This window comes from Solanum lycopersicum, chromosome 2, assembly GCF_036512215.1.
Source record: "Solanum lycopersicum chromosome 2, SLM_r2.1".
Lineage (NCBI taxonomy): Eukaryota > Viridiplantae > Streptophyta > Magnoliopsida > Solanales > Solanaceae > Solanum > Solanum lycopersicum.
This window is the reverse complement of record NC_090801.1, coordinates 54494993-54518113: the sequence shown is the minus strand read 5'-3', so window position 1 is coordinate 54518113 and position 23121 is coordinate 54494993. Positions and strand designations below refer to the sequence as shown.

At 27.8% G+C, this 23121-nt stretch overlaps 2 protein-coding genes and 1 non-coding gene across 3 annotated transcripts; 1 reads left to right on the top strand and 2 right to left on the bottom strand.

Moving 5' to 3' along the window:
• Positions 1-3068: 3068 nt before the first annotated feature.
• Positions 3069-7685, bottom strand: LOC101249046 (polygalacturonase QRT3). Its single transcript, XM_004233866.5, has 3 exons — positions 7413-7685; positions 7061-7291; positions 3069-4271 (listed from the first exon to the last, which is right to left on the bottom strand). The coding sequence occupies exons 1-3, from the start codon at positions 7680-7682 to the stop codon at positions 3189-3191; spliced, it is 1584 nt and encodes a 527-aa protein (XP_004233914.2). The 5' UTR covers positions 7683-7685; the 3' UTR covers positions 3069-3188.
• Positions 7686-9649: 1964 nt separating this feature from the next.
• Positions 9650-9722, top strand: TRNAE-CUC (transfer RNA glutamic acid (anticodon CUC)). Its single transcript has one exon. It is a non-coding gene; the product is annotated as a tRNA-Glu (tRNA).
• A 3238-nt stretch (positions 9723-12960) lies between these two features.
• LOC101265794 (polygalacturonase QRT3) lies at positions 12961-15070 on the bottom strand. The gene is made up of 3 exons (XM_004233219.5): positions 14690-15070; positions 14379-14615; positions 12961-14124 (listed from the first exon to the last, which is right to left on the bottom strand). Exons 1-3 carry the CDS (start codon positions 14894-14896, stop codon positions 13123-13125), a joined length of 1446 nt encoding a protein of 481 aa, XP_004233267.1. The 5' UTR covers positions 14897-15070; the 3' UTR covers positions 12961-13122.
• Positions 15071-23121: the final 8051 nt, after the last annotated feature.

The following is a 23121-nucleotide window of genomic DNA, read 5'->3' as shown; positions in this document are numbered from 1 at the left end:
TCCCTACCTCATCAATAAAACATGAATACATACATTTCGAAGTTTTCTCTCCTACTTACCAAAGAACTAATAATTGTAACAACTTTTTGTTACAATGACATAATGTCTAGCTAGCACACAATTATATCATAAAAGCAAAATCAAACATCAACACTCCCATCTCTTAGATGAAAATATTTTTTTCAGAAACAAAAAAAATTCTCATAGTTATCACAAGACATAATTTTAAACTAGAGATGTGCAAATTCCCAAACAATTACTAGACTTGAGAAGAAGCCTACAAGTAGGGCAAGAAGAATGTGATAGTAGCCATTCATCAACACAAACCACATGGAAAGAATGTGTACATTGAGGAAGAACCCTAATTCTTTCTCCATCCATGAAATCCAACAAGCAAATAGCACACGATGACGATGACGACGACGATGATGATGATGTAGTGCTTGTAATTGCATTAGTATAAGTAGATGTTGGCAAAGCAATCATATCTTTCTTCTTAAGTCCAGAGTTAACTCTCTTTGAAGCTACCCATTCAACTGGCTCAGAGATAGTCCTTTGAGTGCATTGAAACACACAGTGTAACATGGAGTTTAAGCCAAGTGCACAAACTAAAGCACATATTAGGGCAGCAACGATTAGTGTCATGTTCAAGTGTAGTGTACTCCCATTGTTATTATTGAGTTGATCATGATCAAGAAAAGGGGTTTTAAAAGGATCTAGGCTCATCATTGGGCTTTGTGTTGGAGTAGTTATATTCATGAGGGGACGTTTAGCCATGAGAATATTAATTAAGTAGAGAAAAATGATCGTTATGATTCTGGAATTAGAACAACCTCTCCTTCCTTATCGATATTTAATTCGATCTAGGGTAGAGCTTCAACATGAGATATATATGAAGGAGTGAAAAATGAGACTTAATTCAATGGTATTAATAGAAAAGAAGAAGCAAAAAAAAAAAGTGGTGGCATAGGATATGGCTAGTTGGTTATCCATTGTCTAGCCTTTTAGTTTATGCTATCACCAAAAAAATAAAAAAAACATGTTTGGGACCCCCCCCATCCCACCCCACCCCACCCTCCCACAAAGGAGGTATAAGAAAAAAATTATGAACATGATTTGTTCTTATCCAAGATATGAAATAAGATGATAATATGTTTGATTTGATGATATTGAAAGAAGATATCCAAGTATATATGGACAAAAAACAATATAAAATATTAAAATTTTGAAAGCATTTTACTTTGATTTCGCTAATTAATGGCGAACATTTCAAGTTCAAAAAGGATGAATAAAATTATTTTATATTTTTACTAATAGAATGTAATATGTATTCCGTAAAATTACTCTAAGTCAAGATACGTACAAGCTAGTTCGAAGTTATATTAAAAAAATCTACATATTCTTGATTAATTTAATGATGAAGATAGTATGTTTTGGTGGTACAAATTCCATTGGTGCAAGTAACTAAATCAATGTGATAGATGATTGCTCATGGAAAGAAAATAATATAAAGCCAAAATAAAAAAAAGTTGTAAATAAAAAAAAAAGGATATACGTCAAAAACGACAATAGGGTTTAAGGATGTTTTTTTAAAAATAAAAAAAAACCATCAAAGTATAGGCAGTGTCAATATTCACAAAGATGTCACTGAACCATATTGTTGACCTAATTAATTTAGGCATAATACACAAAAACTCTTTTTCGCTTAATTTCAATCGATATATATATTTTTTTATTTTATATGTGCATAAGTATATAGATATTTAAGTCAGTATATAACTAAACAAATAGATATACACATCTCAGATGATGTTCTACGTGTATTATGCAATATTAAACATGTGTGTTTATTGTTATACACTTCAAAATTAGAAGATATAGATATCAATTAATGTCAAATAAATAGACACATTTAGGTATTATTATGCTGGTAAATTTTTGACTTTTAGGAAACATGAAGGGTCAAAATTATTAAATGCTTTATGATACTTTTGGAATTGTGGGATCAAATTAAGCTCAAACCACATTATATGACTCCATGACTAGCTTAGTCTTTTAAATATTCCTAAGAATATTCAATACTCTCAAGAAACTTAACTTGATTTCTAATCAATTGTTTTTGTTTAAACTTATAACCTACAAAGTAACATTTAACGAATCGTAACACTTGATTCTTTTTCTTTTTTTAAGAATTAACCTAGATAACGTAAATAATGAATCTGACCAGATGTTTGTGTAAAATTCCTTTTTTTTTTCTTTCGACTCTTAGATTCTTTTTGTGAGTTTTCTTTGCCTAATTAAGCAGAAGAAGAAGAAATTTGGGGAGTGGGAAAAGATATGTGATCTCTAACTCCTTTTGCTTTAATTTTAACAAAAGGTAAAGGCAAATCCCATTATAATATCCACTAGTGTTTGGATGTTTTTAAATTACTTCCTAAACATTATGAACTATACATATTCAGTTAGACTAAATTTTTTGCACACATTTTATACATGAAAATGTTTATCATTGTACATGCAATTTAATCCTAAGATAAACTTTTCTATCAAAAAGACATTCATCAAGTAAAGAAACCACAAGATAACAAGTAGTATTTCTAATTTTTGGTTATCTCGAGTTCAAAAATTGATTATTTAATTAGTATTTTTATTATGAAGTGCTTTTATCATTAATGTGCGACTTTCTCATGTAAATTCAAATTAGTCTGATCTCAGTACAAATACCAAATTTCAAGATGAATGGAGAAAAGAGATATGAAATGCTTTATCATTAACATGCAACTTCCTAATGCGACTTCAAATTAGTTAGATCTCAATACAATTATAAAATATTAAGAGAGGAGAAAACGAAGAGATAAATGTTTCATCATTAACATGCAACTTCTTGATGCAAATTCAAATTAGTTTGATCTCAATACAAGTACCAAACATCGGGGAGGAAAAAGATAAAATGAAATGCTTTATCATTAACGTGCTACTCTGATTTAAATTAGTTCAATCTCAACACAAGTATCAAACATCAAAGGAGGAAAAAAAAAAGAGATCTCAAATGCTTTATCATTAACGTGCAACTTCCTGATGCGACTTTAAATTAGTCTGATCTCAATACAAGTACCAAATATCGAGGAAGGAGAAGAGAAAAGAGATAACAAGTATTTAAATAACATCATCTCCAATTGCTTGTTTTTTCACATGAAAAAATTCTTTTCACCCACAATATTATGTTGATCAACAAAAACTGACACCACACCATCAACTATTTTATCACTCTCAATAACAACAACATTACTTGATACATTTGTTATAGCATGTACTGGAAATCCAACAACCCCTCCTCTACAATAAAATGAATATTGTACATGATTTATCTTATTTGGAAACACAAGAATTGATGAAAAATCAGCTATCCACTTTGTCCCATTTCCACCAACACTTAATTTTCCACTAGTAGACTTCAAACTCATCCCATTCACATTATTTTGATCAATAACAACTTGATCAATATCAATAAACTCTCCATCCAAACTCAACATTGGTGTCATTTTTGTAGGGTTACCACTAAACATGTTGTTAATCACATTTAGCCCGAAAATTCGACCGTTAATCGCTTTCAAAACAATGTTTCCCTCTCCAAGAAAATATCCATTTGAGATGTGAACTAAGAAAGGGTCCTCAATGACTATAGAGTTATAGTCAAGGTAACAATTATCTATCCTATTTTGTGATGCTTTAACTAAAATACCAACTCCACCAAAATATGTTGCCTTGTTATAACAATGTACCCCTGTGACAATATTAGCCTCACCTCTAAGTACAATTCCAATTGCTGATGAAAAGATTGTAACATCAGTAATTGCATTGTCATTGCTAGCAAGATCAATTGCTATGCCTGAGAAATCTCTCTCACCTCTGTCTCCGCCAACGGTTGGATGTTGTCCCATGAACGTGTTCGATATGAAGGTCTCGTGGCCCCTCAGGACGAGGACTCCTTCCGTGTTGAAGTGAACGAAGAAGCAACTTGTTACGCGAATTCTAGCTGAGTCAATGATATATAGACCTCCTCCTCGATAACCTGAGTCGAAGAGGATGTCATGGAACGTAATGCCCTCATAGCGAATCGCGACGTTTTGGTCACGTCGATCGAAAATGTTACTATGGTGATGGGAAATGTTGTAGTCTTTGATGGGCTTGGGAGAGTCTTGTGACCATAGTTCAATTAGATGTCTATCATCTGGAAATGTATCAGATGCTCTTAGGGTTCCCCCTTTTACCTGAAAATATTAAGGCAATTCACCAAGATCAAAATCGATTCGCCCAACCAATAGCTCGCAGGGTAATTTAAAGAAATTTCACTAGTTTAAGAGAAAAATTACTTAGAATCACACTAGTTTGTAACATTGCAAATCTTGCATGCTTTTGGACTTCAAAAACATGTAGTTGACGTGTCCAGATATATGTATCTCAAATATACACAAGGATCAAAATTAAGTATAATTTACTCTAGATACATTGTATCCAAGTGAATTTGCATGTATCTGACTCTCTCGCTCGTCTCATTCCAATCTCACTGGTCACTCTCTTCTCTCGCTTACCCCCTCTCTCTCTGTATTTTAGTGTATCTAGTAACAAAAATATACATATGTCACTCAAAATCTAGTATGAAATTATTAAATAGTGAAATAATACATGATAATTTGAATTAGTAAATATGATATGAATTTATGTCTGATTAGGTAATTTTTTTAATGAGAAAATTTTATGTATAGCAAATATAAAATTGCTAATTGTATGTTATGGCTATACTTCATAAATTGCATTTTATAGCAAAGTTTTAGTTTGCTACGGAGCTGTCTTTTTGTATATTTGCTAGTATACATTTACATTGTTTAAAATAATAAATAAGAAGTCGATAATTTCGGTTAGAAAGAAAAAAGAAAAAAATTACTGAAGTCATGCACATTCTGTTTTATTCGAATTTCATTACTTTTTCGTCTTTTTCAACCGTAAAAACTCCATTGTAACCCAGTTAAAAAAATCAATCATGCTATTGAGGATACTATACAAACAATCGAGACCATATTGATTTTAGAGATAGCAACAGAAGACAATTTCATGACGAAAACATATCTTATTGTATGTTTATACAACAATAAGATAGCAAACTAAAACTTTATCTAATTTTATCAAGTATAGTCATAGCATACAATAAGCAATTTTATATTTGCTACACGTAAAATTTTCTCTAAGATATATGGGCTGTCATATTGGGCTTGATCATGAAATTTATGATCAACCCAATGGGTTTCGTAACTAAGGTAGTCCTTTACTTGCCCAACATTTGCAAAAAAAAAAATGTCTAATTTTCTACCAATTTTAAAAAAATCAAAATCCTCTCCCGAATACATCACTCTTCTTTCGTTAACACATCTCCTATCCCCCTATCGCATACACTCCTTGATACACCTCTCACCTATATATTCAAATGACTATGAATATACCCGAAAGTCTAGTGATATATACGAAACTATTGTTTTTATTATTATTAATAAGAGTCAATTATTCATCATTTCTGACACAACCCAAAAATACTCACAATATGATAAACAACTTATTCTTAAAACTCCAAAAAACAAATAACAATAGGGAAAATCTTCCTTTGTACTTTCTAGTTTCTCCCTTTGCCTCTTTTAATAAAAGATATTATTTCACTATAAAACATATATTTTAAAACTCTGGAGCATTTAATAGTCTTTATATTTTACGAAATTACTTTTTTTATTAATTTTTTTTTCTCTATCCATTATTATTTGTCAGGATAAGAGCATGCATAAGTTTAAGAAAAATTTAATATATACAAAGAAAACCAATAGTCTATCAAAAGAATAGAGATATCTTTTCAATTGAATTGTACCTAATTTATAGGGCACTACCTCCATTTCAATTTATTAAATTGTTGAGGTTTTGCATATTCTTTTAAGAAAAACATAAGTTACGTATAACTTTACATTCTTACTCTTATTAATTATTGTCAAATTTATGATTAAAATAATTAATTCTAATACTAATTAATGAAGCTAATGTCAATACTAACAATTCAATTAATTTGAAATGGAGAAAGTATTTATTTAAGCTAACTGAGGGCATTACTTAAAAGTTTTCTTGTAACTTTAAAATGGTTTCTACTTTTTAAAAATGTAAAAAGTATCATATTACTTAATCTATTAACGATCCTAAATATCTATTACTTAATCTGTTTCAATTAATAAGAATTACTTTTTTTAATTAATTTAAAAAAATTATCATATTTTTTCTATTACATGATAATTTAACTATAAAATATTTATTTTATTCTAAATGAAATAATTTACAGATACATAAATTTTTATAATTTATTTTAAATCACGAACAAAAATATTTAATTTTTTCTTAAATTTTACGTCGAGTCAGATTTTGTCACGTAAAATAAAATAAAACGAAGAGTATATTTGTATTTCGTTTTTTTTTAACTCCCTCGATTGCCACATAGGTAGGCACTTGTCATATCGATAGGTAAAAGTTGAACATAAGATGCATTTTTCAATAAAGATGAACACATGTCTGTAGACAATTTAATTGCATTTTCAGTTTGAAAACTGCCCAATCAAATCAATATCTTGTAATCGATTGCTACCACTAATGTTCCCATTTAACCTATTTCAATTAAGCTAACAGTATTGTTAAATTAGTTGTGAATTAAAAGGAAACCAATAAATTAAAACGAAAAAAATAATTTTAATTTACGTAAATGAGTTTTTCAAATCACCTATAATTTGTATTTGCTCAAATAACGTATTACTACGAAAGACATACGTTATAAACAAATATTGAATCCTAAAATGGACTCACTTCTAAGTCCAAAAAGAAATATTCACGTTCACATTCTCTTTTCACATGAAAATTTTTCTTTTTTGTTTTATTCCTTGTGACTGTTTTATACGGAACCGTTTTACGTATTACTGTCAGTATATATAACTTGAACGAATAATCAAAAAATTGGATATGGAGGATGTATATGACATACCACAATATTGCCAATGCCAGGAGGAAATACAATAGGATTGTTGATTTTATAATTTCCACCTTGTAAATCAATAATGAGACCACCAAGATCACTAATACCAGGAAGCAATACAAATCCATTATTTTGCAATTTCAATGCATCATCAATAGCCTCTTTTATAGCTTCACTACTATCACTTGTTCCTCTTGGATCTGCACCATACCCTATTGGATATATAACACCTCCTTCACTCTAAAACCAACAAGAACAAAAAAAGTTGTTAAAATATTATAAAATTCTACTAAATAACACACATATCGATAAAGTGAAAGTTCAGATAGTCAAATCAACTGAGCAGCATTATTTTGGGTACCTTTATGGAGTGGGAGGTGGGAATAGAAGGTTGTGGAGGAGTTGAAGGTGGTGATGAATAGATAAAAGAGGAAGAATATTGGAAATGTTTGTCTTCAAGTCCTTTTTTAAATTCATAAAGCTTCAACTCTCTAAGAGAACCATTTGCCTCTTTTACAACAAAATAATTAAGTAGAAAAATGAAGAATGCTAAACAAAAAAATGGCTTCATCATTTCTTTGAAAGAATTAAATGTAAGAATTCCAATTAAAGAAGAAATAGAGAGTGACATTTATGGGATTTGGCAAGTGTACATGCCTCGTTATTTGTAAGTAGGACTAAGTGGTTTTCTTTTTATTTTTTCCATTTGGTACCGATATTTTAATTGTAGTTCGACTAATTTATATTACGTGTCAAGGGAAATTGCCCATAGATTGATTTATGCATTTCATTTGGGGTTATTGATTCTTATCAAAGATTTTTTCAAATTCAAGGCTTAAATTTAAGATTATTAAATAAAAAAATAAATAATTTTATTTACTGTACTATATTTTTTTTATTATAAATTTAGACGTTATTGATGAATAAAAGTAAAATATTAAATTTATGAGTTTTATATTTTAGATAATCAATAAAGATACTAGCTCCGCCCTTAAATTATACGAACACTTTTAGCATACATATATGATATATACATAGGCAGATGATTTAAAATGTAATTCGTAGTTATTGATAATAAATGAATAAATAACATATTATTACGATTTAACATAATATTCATATTAATTGATATATATATTTCAAAATTTTAAAATATAATTTAGAAAAAGTGTAAATACAAAAAAAAGTACTTTTTATATATAAAATAAAAATGGCAATTTAAAAGTGAAATATATAAAAAATTATTATTAAAATAAGTAAAAAAATATTTTCTCTTGCTATGACAAAAAGTAATAAAATAAAAGTGGAAATATATATAATTAATATTAAAGGTAAAAAACAAATTTTCTCTTAATATATTAAAAATAATAAAGTAATTTAAATATAGGTAGATAGAGAAAAGTAAACGAAAAAAATGGCAAAAAATATGCTTAAACTATACACCAAAATTAAACTACATTCTTAATATATCATTCTTAACAGAAAACATCCTTCAAATATTTAATAGTGAATAGTTTTCATCCTTATATTAGATATCATCAAAAAAACTGAGGGATCCTACAAAAAGATGAGCAGTTCACATGTCTATTAATAAAGTTTTCTTGCATAATTTCATTATCTGCGGTAAGAAGTTTCTGAAAAAAATATATTAAAATTTTTAGACACTCTTGCTTATTGAAACAAAAAAATGTTTAGAAGGTGTGAGGTTACATGATTTGGTTTTTTTCTCATTTAGTAACGAAAAGAATTTGAAGCTTAATTATCTTTGCCTTTTTCAATACCAAATTGTATTTAGATCAATAATTTTTTTGGTTAATATGACATTAAAGTGAACAAAAAATTGATTAAGTCTCGCATTTGAATTTCATTCTATATTATTAGAAGCGAAGTCTCCAACAAACACTGCTTCTAGAATATTCAGTTGAGAAGAAACATATTCAATTAATAAAAAAAATTCAACTAATGATATTTTTTATATCAAATTACATATTGACAGATTAAAAGATTTTGCATAATGCTAAATTCAATTATAAAAAAAAGTTAAGAATAATAATTATGAATGAATGATTTGATTTTTATTGAATTTGTTAGTTTTCTAATAAATTCAAGTAGAAGGATGAAAACTGCTCACTTTTAAATTTTTAAAAAACATTTTCTGTTAAAAACGATACTTTAAAAATGTAATTTAATTTAGAAATATATTTGAAAAATAATTTTAATCGAAAACTCAAAGAAATACATATAATCCCATAAAATAAATGTTTTATACTGACTTGAAAATTGTTGTAGCATTTATTAGCATTGGAAAGAGAATACAACTGTTATTAGCAAAGTTAATTGGTTGGATTAGATGAAGCATTTATATATGCTTTGACTTCTCCTTGTGGAATGCATTTATATATGCATCGAATTTAAATTTTGAATATAATTTTTTTATAAACTATGTTGTGAACTTGTATTGGTGGGAGTGGTGAGTTCTCAATCACAATTAAGATAAATCATCTCTATTATCAAATTATATGAAACGTAAAGTATAAGAACAAAAGCATAAATATGAAAAGAGTTTTACTTATTTCTATGAAGTATATATCATTGCAATCCGTTGTAGTCTAGTTGGTTAGGATACTCGGCTCTCACCCGAGAGACCCGGGTTCAAGTCCCGGCAACGGAATTTTTTTTGGTCAGTTTTGAGCTACTTAATTCGAATAACTTTTACATATAGTGAATATAAAAATTATGTTTATATATTATAGCTATAGTTTGCATAATTGCGCTACACAACAAATTTTATGTTTGCTATGGAGCTTTTGATTTGTATAATTCGCTAGAAATATTCATTTTTATACAAATTGTTCATTTTTGTATAAATTCATCTATTCATTATAATTTGTATATAAAATCTGTATTTGTACAATTATAAATGTATAGGACAGAAAAATATATGTATTTGTATATTCACTTTTCTCTCGATTTATACAAATCATTTTATATAGAAATGTATAAATGACTAATTGTACACCAAAAATGGCTAGTTGTATAACGAATCAGATGACGAAAAATGAGATGTTTCCTACAAATTACAATTAAAATAAACTATGGCCCATAGCATTTAAGTTGAATTAATAATTTTTTATTTCATACAATTTGTCCAATTTTATGAAGAGAAACTTTCGCATATAACCACTCAAAAATAGTCTAATTACTCGTTATAACTATAGTTTGATAATTACAATTCGTAGCTACATGTTATAGGAATGAGGGACGTGAGCGAAATTGGGAGAGAGAGGAGAGAAATGAGCGAGAGAGGACTGAGAGTGGGAGAGAGGTGAATTGTATATGTATATCAGTAGATAATTGTATATTATACATATGTGTTTGTATATATAGCAAGCGAGACTAGGAGAGGGACGATAGAGGCGAGCGAGATTGGGGAGAGAGATGAGAGAGGCGAGCGAGATGAGAGAGGCGAGCCAGATTGGGGAGAGCTGGGAGAGAAGCGAGTGAGAGAGGGCAACAATTTGTATAATTTACATCTCATTTGTATAATTAACATCTATGTTGTGTGATTCACGTGTTTTTGTATAATTGAGTAATATAAATTATCGATTATATATACAAATATGATAAAACTTGAAATAGCAAAAAATTGCTACTAATTAACACAAACACATAAAATTTAAACAATTATACTTAATATATTATACAAATTACATTACATAAATTAATTATACAAAATTCAAAAAGTACACGTTTATACAAATTTTAAAAGGTTATACACAAAAAGATTGAATGTCTATGGTGACAAACATGAAAAACCAAAGGAAATCATTATTATATACAAATATAAATCACCTTTATAAATATAAATCAAAAGAACAATTCTCAGCTGCGAATTATACAAATATGGCTAATTACACAACTCGAAGTCATCCCACGTAATTATTAATTAATGTTAGTCGCAAGAGATAATTATAACAAACTATAATATTAATAAATAATTACGTAGTATAAATTTGCTTAGCCGCATAATTTTTCCTTTTATTTTTTATGTTAGTTAACTCTATATCCGTTATAAGAAAAATGAGTTACATAAATGATATTTCAAGTTCTATTATCACCTCTCGGGCAGAGTGACCTTGTGGAACCCCTTCAATTAGAAAATTATTCTACACATACATGACTAAAATAAGTTTTCATCTTTACATAATAGATGTCGCTCCTTCAATTGAATTGTGTGTCTATTATTTCAGATTTTAAACGCTCTTAGTGATAATTTTGGCTTCATCGCTGATCCCCCCCCCCCCTACTCAACGCTCCTAACTTTTTTTTCTTTTAATTAAGAATTCACCAAAGATTCAGTATTTTTTACTCATACATCTATATGTTTATACTTCTTGAAATATAGACACACACGTATATGATCTTTAATATATTTCTTGCAAAAAGACACCTTCCATGTTACATGAACGGAATCTACTACTTTTTTGACTATCTACCATCTTTTCTCATAAGTTTAATAACAAATCAAAAAGGTTATAATATATAGTTATATATATAAACATACTTTGGAACAAAAAAGAAATATATTCCTTTTATTATTAAAAATAAGTACCTTCAAATTTTGAGTTCTATTTTTCCTTCAATGTCCACGTTTCATATTTTGCACAATCAATTCCCACATTTTTGAAGAAATTAAAAGAGTCCCTTTATTAGGTGAATACAAATATGATTGGCAAGGTTGTTATTTCCCCCTTATCTAAGCAACCTAGCTACTTTCACTTTATTTAATTTTATTTGTTGAACCATAAAGAAAGTAATAACTAAAAACACATGTAATTGAAAAAAAAAATTAAACGAAAGTTATGTAGAAAATTTGATCCATTTTTTACTTAACCTTTGAAAGCTCAAGTTTATAATGAAATTTCCTCTATTTGTTGGTTACCCTCACCAACTACCACAACAACATGGATATATGATGATTTCATGGCCAACTACATTCACCTAAAACTTGTTGTAGTGGTTAAATACTCTTCATCATTTCAAACTTTTCTAAGAATATCACCTTGAGTAAATTGTAAAAAAGACATGGTTCTTATAACTTGCTATTTATTGAATCTGAAGCCGAGCCTTAGAGCAACAGTAAAATTGTTTCCTCGTGACTTATTGGTCAATGGTTCGACCGTGACATGAAAGTAGTTTCTAATCCTTTGTACTATGGTAGATAGATTGTCTATATTACACCCTTCCAAATTAAACCATGTTAATATGATATGCTATGTGTATCAAACTGTCTTTTATAAGTATTTCGAAAAACATATTTATAATATCTTTGCAATGATAATTTCTTCCTTCACACCGAGATACTAGAGTTTTATTTTATGACTATTATCTCTTATACCTCACGCCAAACAGCGTGAATGCCTTTTTGACCATTTCAAATAGGAAGTTAAGTATTGCTTTAAAACTGTGAAAAACTTCCAAGTCAAATCACTACGAAATTTGGATAAAAAACTACGAAAAACTCACAAGTACATATTTCAACAAATGGACAAATCCTTACTAATTAAATCCTCAAAGTTAGGCATATATAAGTATTATAATTTGGAAATTTGAATGAGACCCCATACTTGTTCAACTTAATTAGTTAACTTCTAGAGATAGACGTATATTATTCTTGAGAGACTTTAAAAGCATAAAAATCAAGTAAAAAAAATGATATATAAAATATCGAATTGGTTTGATTTTGAATTAATCAAATTATAATTCGAGTATAGTCGAGTTTTTATTTTCAAATACCAAACGGAACTATTAATAAAAAAAAATTTATTTGACTTGCTTTATGATTTGGTTCGTTTTCGTTTACCCTTATCTTTCCATGGATTGGACTTTACTAGGAAAGAAAAAAAAAATTGCCAATCAAAAAGCATTCCTTGTATTGCTGGATTATACTTTTTGAATTTTTCTTAAACATAAACATTTCTTTTTTCAAGAATGATTCAAAGAGACCTAATCACCTTTGTAACATAATAACTAGCTAGATAAATCCCTAATTTTTGTTAGCTCAAATAAGCTCATTTCCCTTGATCCACCGTCACGAGAACCCTTGCTGGAACTTGAACGTTAGATTCAACGATAACCTTATTATTCGATATATTTCTCAAAGCATGATTAACGAACACGTTCCCGCTAGGGAAAAACGTGTACTGAACATGTTTAATAAGGTTAGGAAATACAAGAATTGGATTAAAATCCATAGTCCATGATGTACCATTCCCTTCAACAACTCCACTTCCAATTGTGCCCTTGAGATTCATCCCCTTAACATTATTTCTATCCACCACAACTTGTTCAATTGTCTTAAATGGTCCATTACTTTGATCCAATTGAACAATATCAATCCCTTTATTTGATCCAGAAAACATATTATCCACTATGTTAACTCCATTCACAACACCATTTATTGACTTCAACTTAACAAATCCATCTCCAAGAAAAAATGTGTTTGAAATTGTGAGTTGAACAGGATCCTCTGCCACAATTCCAGTGTAATCCAAATAAGAATCCACAATCCTTGTTTGTGTTAAACCAGGGAGTTTTAAGTAAATTCCAGTCCCACCAAATCCTGTAGCCTTATTGTAACAATGTATACCTGATAACAAATTTGCTTGACCTGATACAATTACACCAATTTCAGCTGAGAATATCACTACATCAGTAACAGAATTATCATTTCCCGCTAGATTTATCGCGGTGCCGGAGAAATTCCTCTCCCCTTTATCACCACCAGCAGTGATATGTTGTCCAAGAAATGAATTTCTAATGTATGTTTCATGTCCACCTTTGGCTATGATACCATTTGTTGTGAAATGTGTGATGTAACAATTGTCAATGCTTGTTCTTAGTGAATTTATCACTTGTATACCGCCTCCTCTGAAATTTGCATCAAGTAATAAATCTCTTAAAGTTATGAATTCGAATAAAAACTCAGGACCGTTGCTTGAAGATGTCGATAAATCGAGTAAATATCCATCTCTTGGAAAATCATCTGAAGCTTTTAGGGTACCTCCATGAATCTGTTTCATAAAATGGAGGGGTAATATCGTAATTAAAATAACTAACTAGGTAGAAATTTTAGAAATGTAAGTTAAAAAGTCTTGAGATTACATGAGAAAAAAAAATTAATTTTACTTTTCTATATTTCAAAAAGGTCAAGTCAAGAGATTTGACCCCAAAAAAAAAGAATAGAAAAGAATCAAAGGAAGACATGTAACCATTCTATTATTTATTGATGAGTCAGTATAATTTAACGTGTTATAACAGAACGTACCATTAGATTGCCACGGCTAACAATAGGGAATTGTAATGGTTGGCTAATTAAATAATTTCCACCTTCAAGATTAATTTGAGCACCACCAAGATTTGAAATTCCTTGCATTAAGAAACCATTAGATGGACCTTCAAGTGCATCAGAAATTGCTTGTAGAATAGCTTGTGTGCTATCTAATTTTCCAGTTGGATCAGCACCATATGATGTTACATGATATACTTTTGGACTTGGTGTAACCTAATATAATACATAAAATAGGTAATTTACGATACGTTTAACATAAATTGAGGAAAAAAGTTAAAAAGACTTACAGTTATTACTGATGGTGATGATGGCGATGGAGAAAATCTAGTAGGAGAAGGAGAAGGAAAAGGAGAAATCGAATCGCGACTAGCAATTTCAGCTGTAAAAGCTTGTAATTTCCTCAATTGATGATCATATGAATGAACATTTCCATAAACATTGGATAGACAAGCAAAGATAAAAAACAAGGACAAAGCCCATGTTTTTTCTCCCATGCTGTTTGCCTTCTATGTGAATGAGTGAATTTAAGAAAAAAAACATTCTAGTTTCCCATTTATATACTAAATAGGGAGAGAAGAAGATTTTTTTTTTAATAATAATAATAATTATTATTTAATTTGGGGGTAGAGAATATAGCTAGAAAATGGAAAGAGAGAGGTTTTGAAAATAAAATGAAAAGAAATTAAAGTTGGAAGTATATAATCTAAACAGACAAAGAGTGTGAAAAAAGACAAAGAAAAGGCTCTCTTTTGATGTTGCTTTTCTATATATATTTTTGAAGATTTATTATATGACACTTTAAATACGTGTGTAAAATGAATTTGCCTTTTTTATTTTTTGGTATTTGGTATTTAAATTAGTGAGCATTTTTCATGTTTTATTTTGAAAATGGAAAAAAAAGTAGATTTTGTTTTGTTTTTAAGTGAAAAATTGTATTCGAAAACTGAAGTTGGAGCCGTTTTTGTCCTTTTCTAACTAACTTGAAGTGAAAAAATGTGAAATATATATATTTTTTTTTAAAATTCTTGAAATTGCTGAGCTTTCGAAATTTTATGACTAAACATTTTTTCTAAAGTTCAATTTTGGAAAAAAGTGAAAAAAATTTCATGGTGAATCTCATTTGGGGTGGGGGGTGTGGGGGGGGGGGGGAGGCCTTTAACAATAGTATTAATTTTTTCTTTGTTTTGGTGGCATGGGATAAAAGAAAAGTAAAGCAGTGACCAACTTCTCACTTTAAGCATCCATACAAAGTTTGGCAATTAGGTGAAAACATAAAGGAATTATAATTAATTTGGATTTAAAGTTTACTAAAGAGGGGAAGAAAGTTTGTATCTTAAGTTTGGGGTTTTGATTTTTTGATAAATAATGAAGTGAAGTTCTTTTGGGGGGATATTATTGATTAGTTGTTGAATGTTGATTTTAGCAAGTGAAATCTTGAATTGCAAGACTATTTTTAAGTTTTGTGATTGGAACAAAAAAAAAATTAAGACATATTTATAAAATTTGACTAAAATTTTGAAGATAGATTTTCAATATTTAATTCAAAAATCTATAGTCAAACGTTAGTTTAATATGTTCCAACGCAAATGTCATTTTTATAAATCTGAAAATAATTTAACTTTGGATTTGAATTTTATTTTAAATGGTAAGTTAAATTATAGTCATATAAATGTATCACAAATTTCTTTGAATTTTTTTTTCATGCCCAATCAAGATCATAAAGGATTAATAATGAATCTGAAATTGATATTATAACATAAAATAAAAAGAGCATTGTAAAAGATAAAATGAAATGGTGGGACGTAAATTAACCTGAGTTTTGGTATCGGGATGAGATGATTTCATCCTTAATCATAGGTTTTGAGTTTAAGTTTTGGGTATAGAGAAAATTACATTGAGAACGTCTTTCTCGAATAGGCCATGTAATGCGCGATTCAAATTTAATCAAGACTTTAATATAAACTCTAAACACTAGGCGAGAAATTAAAAAAAAAATAGAAATGCGTAAAAGAAAATACATAGAATAACTAATTGTCGAAGCTTTTTGATTCTAAACTATCCGTCTCAAACTTAAGCTTTGTTATTTTCCTGTGTTATTTTCCTTTTATTTTATTTTATAAAAAGTGCATATTTTTATATTTAATAAAGTTTTAAGTTTCAATATTTTATAGTAAAAATTTAAGGAATCTCATACTGTAATTCAATAATTTCATTCTGTCCCGGCAAATTTAGTATTTACAAAAAATTTCTTAAATTTGTTAAGCCGTGATACTTTAGATTCTAGTGATACATGGTAAATGATACATGGTAATTTTAAACTGTTGAGAAAAAAAAGAGAAAAAATGGTACAGTTAATGTTGTTAATAAAACAACTAAATTTACGGTAACATATCATTAATCAATATAAAATCAACACTTAATTGGATATTAATTTCAAATTTTGAAAAACAAAGATTATATCATCTATTTTTGAAAACAATTTTTTTGAACAATCTGTTAAATTTCGAACTACAGTAATTTTATTGTTGTTACAGTGGATTTTTCAAGATGAATACTTCGATTTTGATGAGAAATTCCGGAATTTGGGTGAACGAATTGCAGAATGAAAGTTACAAAATCGACGAAATCGTTGTTGGAGATTCAATTTCGTATCTATTACATGTATCAGAAACATCGACTAAACAATATACACACTGATTCTATATGTATCATCAAGTACAGTTGATGACGCAGTTATTAAACTTAGTGAATGATACATTATAACAATTTTCAAAACATGTATCAGTACATCAACTAAACAACTAATACCTTACTGATACATGATATCAGTTTTCAGAAATTCATACTATATGCAAAACATGTGATACATATCTACTACATGTATCAGTGAATTGACTAAACACTGTACACACTGATTCTATATGTATCATCAAGCACAGTTGATGACGCATTTACTAAACTTATTGAATGATACATTATAATAATTTTCAAAATTTCATAATAAATATAAAATATTATGATACACAACAAATTCATGTATCAATTCACCATCTAAAACACTATACACACTTATTCAAATGTATCGGCAAGCACACTAGATTCCTTAAAATTTTTACTAATTTCAACAACAGTTTTAAGTATCAAAATACTAACCCGAGACAATGTAGGCCTAACCAAACTTTAATTCTTTGAGTCCTGTTTGGCCTTATGCAAAGTTGATGCTAGAGGAAGAGGAAGGGGAAGTGGTAACTGGGAGAATGTATTGGGATGAGATGAAGATTGTCTACTTGTTTTTATCACCTTAACTTCTTATAAGGCAAGAGGCACTGGTTCTTATGTTTTTGGTGTGTAAGCAAAAGATATGGAAGTAAGAACAAAATGGTAGAAAGATATGGAAGTTATCCTACTTCCTGATTTTTTGAATTTTGAAATTCAAAATTTTAAAATTTGGTCTTTTATTTAAAATTAATTAAATTTAATAATTCAAAATCAAAAAGCTGATTAAAAAGTTGAATGTTTAAATGGATAAAATTTAAAATTCAAAAACTAATTTAAGAGGTTGAGTGTTTTAATGGAGAAAAAATAGGCATTAAAATTGGTAAATGTATATTATAGGAGAAAGAGTGTAATGTATCTAAAAAATTACACTAAAAAAAAAAAGAATTATGTAATATTTAAAAAAAGTAGGGAAAATTAGAGAATATAAAAATTATAGTTGTGTATTTAAGTTATTTTTCCTATTTTATATGACAACTTTAAGATTAGATTATATATATTTTTAATTTAATTATGTTCGATCAAGCTAAAATACTTTAATTCAAAGTGAGTTTAATGGCCTGAATATTATTATGATTCACAACATTAACTTTAGGAAAATATTTTTTTCAATCTTTACTGGAGAAGATATTTTACTTACGCGGTGGAAGTAATATTTTTCAATTATTTGGCTAATGATATTGGTATTTTTATTCTATAAGTGTAACATAATATAATCTATTTTATCTTAAATAGTTCATAAATACTTTTTTTTTTACTCTATTCATTTAAAAATAGATTCCTACACTTTAATAATAGCATTTTTTTGTCCCTTAATCATTGGTAGATTTTAATTTTAAATCATTTGTTATCTGACTAAAAAAGTTAACTTTCAACTATTTGAAACGTATACTTATTAATCAAATATTCACTAAATTTTAACATTAATAATAGTTAATTACTCACATATTGCATAAAACTTGGGAAAGTTTTAATGTTCCTATTCTTATGAAGTTATTGGTCGAAAGTCAAAAATATTACAAAGATAAATATTAAAATTTATAAAGATTAAAAATATTATTTTCTCTATTTACGATATAGCGATTATTTATAATATAATGATAAATTATGACCTATAAGGAAAAATACAATCGAGGAACTACGTATAATAAATATATCTAGGAATTATAGGAAAATAGGACGAAATTAGAGCTCTTAAAAAAATTCCTTTTTATTAATGTAAATTATTTGTTTTTATCAATGTGGTAAGAGATTAATCTTAGGTATGGCAAGTAAATACACCTAATTTGTTTGATATTTTTGACTTGATCTAAAGTGTAATAAATATAGTAGGTATCTTTTGGATTTATTTCATATTATTAAACACAACTTCTTCATGTTTATGATGACAAAATTAATTTCCATTTGTACATCATCCATAGACATACCACGAGTCTCTTTTTTATTGTTATTTTTTTCGTTTAATATTAATTTTTCACGTGATATATTAGTACATTATATGTCAAACGAAAATCAAAAAAATATAAAGCTTTTCATGTGACATATCATATGAAAATCAAATCAATAAACTTTTCACGTGACATATTAATACATTTCATATTAAAAAAATTCATGTGATATATTAAATAAAACTTAGATGTATAAATTGAAACGGATGGACCGAGTAAAAAACTTTGACACAGAGTTTTTAGTTTTAGAAGTTTTTAGATTCTAAGTCTATAAAAATTGGTGTTTCGTGGAATTAATTTTGGTCCATTTATGTAAACAGAAATTTCTAATTTTAGAGTACTAATATTTTTGAAATTGGCATTTTTTTTAATTGTATTTTACTCAATGACAATGCATGCTTCCAAACCTTTTGATTCCTTGTGTTATTTGCTTAGAGAAAAAATAAATGTAATTAAAATATGATAATACATAGATATCACTTAGAAGTCAATTTCATCGTCTTAATTAACATTATAAATGGTTAAAAAAATTTAATATATACCTCGAAAACACTATAGTTGACAGTAATAATCTAACAATTTAATTATGTTTTTTTTCAAAAGTAATTATTTTTTAAAAAAATGTTCCTAAGTCTATAGCGACACTGAATTCAATGATAATTAATTACTGATAAATGACATTAGTACGATTTATCATTATACATATTTATTTTTGCTAAAATTTATTTTTCATAGCACACAATACTAGTATATTACAAATTTTAATTAGCCTATGACATCTCTGCATGGTCGTTCATCGATCAGTAATTATTTAAGCACGTCACCCATTTTCAAATTTGATGATTTTATTTATTTTTCCTCTATATTCATTGCATCATTAATTAATAATTACTACTCCTACTGTCTATATTAGTAAATATTTAGAACCGTTCACGTGCTTTTAAACATAAGTACTTATAATAGGAAATCATTAAATTGAATCGAATACTCAGTTTCAATTTGATTATCTTGCTTTGACTTAGCATTTATAGTATTGAATTAAAAATTAATAAAATATATTAAAACGTTCTTAATTTTTGAGATCGTCAAGTAAAAAAGAGAAATTCTTTGTAAAATACATTTAAAAAATAGATTGAAATGGAGGCGGAAATATTATGTTTTTTTATCAAGAAATGTGGCATGGGCCAAAGTTACTTGTCCTTAGATAATGAATACTAAAACAGGAAAATCGTTATCCAACCCATTCATGTTGTTAAAATTAGTTAAAATAATTTGTTACAAGTTTACCTAAGTACTCAATGTAAGTTAATTTCTTTTTGGCTAACAAATATTGTACTATATAGTTTTTATTTTATTCAAAAATGTTGATTATATTTCTTTTTATAAAGTAATGTTTGAAGTCTAATTCACAATTTCTCTTTAAAATTATTCAAATCTTAATTAGTTGATGTGTTCTCTTTTATTGTTGAGCAACTACAAGTGATTGATACCTAGTTAGAGATTTTGTTGAGCTAGTTGCTTTTTGGAGTAACGTATAAATAAAAGAAAAAATATTTATATTTGTGATATAAATTGTGAAAAATAAAATTTTAGTCATAATGTTAGTGCATTTATTGTAGACCTAAAAAAAGCTTCTACCCATGACAAGTGACATTGGTTATTACCTCACATGATAAAGTTTTACTTGGCCAATTTCATATAGGGATGGTGGGGTGGGAGGGGGGGGTTGTTTGAATGTAGGATGGGTTTAAGGTTACGTGGGGCGGATTAAAGAGGGTTTAAAATTAATATGGGGCGGGACGGGTTACGGGATTTATATGATTTGATGTAATTTTAATTTCTTACATGTTATAAGAGTGATGGAGTATTATTTACCAAAATAATTTTTTTTTACGTAAACTGTTTTGAATGACTAAGAAACAAGAAAGAAGAAAAAATTATCTCACTACTTGCATTTAATATTTTATTATTACATCAATTGTAACCAATTCAAATCTACCCAAAAGAAAATGTTGCTTACATATTAAAAGAGTTATAAATGTTAAAATAATGTTATAATATGTTAATTTTAGCGATTAACAATGAACAAAGTTTTAATTTCTTAAATTGAAAATTTACTAAGCCTATTATTTAAAATGCTTCTTAAAAAATATATGGAATGGGATAGGGCGAGACAGGTTTCTACGGGACGGGACGGATTGGGTTGAAAACAACAAATATATTATGTGATACGAAATGGAACGAATAAAAATCTTAACGAATTTAAGCAGATACGTCCCGCAATCACTCCGCCTCATTGCCACCCCTAATTTCATACTCCAATTGTGCAATAAATTTATTATAATTCATTATTTAAGTATGTTCATCAAATTAGATAATAAAAAAAAAACAAAAAATATTTACATTCCTAGCAAATCTCATTTACTTCCTATTAAATAATCTTGTCTCACTACTGGCCAAACCAACTAGGCATTAAAATCACTTAAGCTACGACCCATATTCATTAAGCAATTATTGAATGTCTTTAGACTATGTAAAAAGAATAAAAATATGTTTTTTTTATAGTTTAGTTTCAAAAATTATTTATCGTTAATATTTTGGTTTAAATATGTCTTTATAGTTAATATTTGATCTAATAATACTTCTATAATTACAAAATGGGTTAACAATGCCCTTTTACTAATAAATATTTCTTTTTTTAACACATTTTTTTCTAATTAAAATATTATTAAATAACACTATTCTTGTTTTATTCTTGAAATCATTTTAACAAATAAAAATTTAAAGAATATTTTTTTGTTCTTAATCTCATTTTATTGATTAAAACAGAATAATTTCATGTAGCCTTTCGACATATATATATATATATATTTCATACAAATAAAATCATATTATATCCACTATTAATTTATGTTTATATTACGATAAAAATATGATACCAAAATAAGAAATATTTAATTTTTTTCATTTTTCATGAATTAAAGTAGGATTAACATTTGCTATTTTTGTAAAAAAATATATCATGAGAAAAAAAAACGTGTTGAAAAGAAAATAATAATATATTTATTTGAATATGAGCATTTTGACCCATTAAATAACAATAATATGTTTGGACCAAAGTATTGAAGGCAAGGACATTTTTGAACCAAACAATAAACGGAGGGCATTTTTGTTCCTTTCGTATAAGCTTAAGGGCATTTTTGAGCCAAAGTATTAACGGTAAGGACATTTTTGAACCAAATTATAAATGGAGGACATTCTTGTTCCTTTCACAAAATTCAAAGGCATTTTTTACCATTACAAAAATTAATACTTCACTACTATATATATATATATATATATATATATATATATATATATATTATTTATTACCTATACTTTCAAAGTATTATATAGCTCACCATCAATTAAGAGTATCGTCATATGTATCTTAAACTTTAAATACATTTATTGTTGCAACTAGATACCCAGAAAAGGAGGGATCAGAGACAAGCAAGATTGCGGAGAGAGGCGAGCGGTATTCGAACATATCCAAAATAATACATGTGAATCACACTAGATACACATTAGATATATGTAATACCATATACATGAGAGAATGCCAAGAGAGATGGAAGAGAAGTTAGTGAGATTTACAATGTATCTCATATACATGGGAGAGTGGCAAGCGAGATAGAAGAGAAGCGAGTGAGATTTGCTATGTATCCTGAATATATGTAAATTAACTTGATTACGATGTATCAAGAACAAATTACATCTAGATTTGACCCTATATATATGAGATACATGTATCTGGACGTATTTAAATGCACCAAAATCTATTAAAACACATAATATTATAAACTAAAATATATTAAAGTAATTAACTCCTGCACTATTAGGAAAGTTTACATTACTCAGTCAAAGGAATATGCACATGGTGGAGAATAAATGAAAATGTGCACTAAATACTTCCCGAAAACTTTAGTCCAATCACCATCCACCCGTATATAATA

Bases quoted from the DNA above. Each gene is read 5' to 3' on its own strand.
- LOC101249046 (XM_004233866.5), bottom strand. From the start codon at position 7,682: ATGTCACTCTCTATTTCTTCTTTAATTGGAATTCTTACATTTAATTCT. The intron at 7,292-7,412 runs GTACCCAAAATA...TGTTGGTTTTAG, and splicing joins CCACCTCCCACTCCATAAAG to AGTGAAGGAGGTGTTATATA. The intron at 4,272-7,060 runs GTATGTCATATA...TAATATTTTCAG, and splicing joins CTGGCATTGGCAATATTGTG to GTAAAAGGGGGAACCCTAAG.
- LOC101265794 (XM_004233219.5), bottom strand. From the start codon at position 14,896: ATGGGAGAAAAAACATGGGCTTTGTCCTTGTTTTTTATCTTTGCTTGT. The intron at 14,616-14,689 runs GTAAGTCTTTTT...GTATTATATTAG, and splicing joins CATCACCATCAGTAATAACT to GTTACACCAAGTCCAAAAGT. The intron at 14,125-14,378 runs GTACGTTCTGTT...TTTATGAAACAG, and splicing joins TTAGCCGTGGCAATCTAATG to ATTCATGGAGGTACCCTAAA.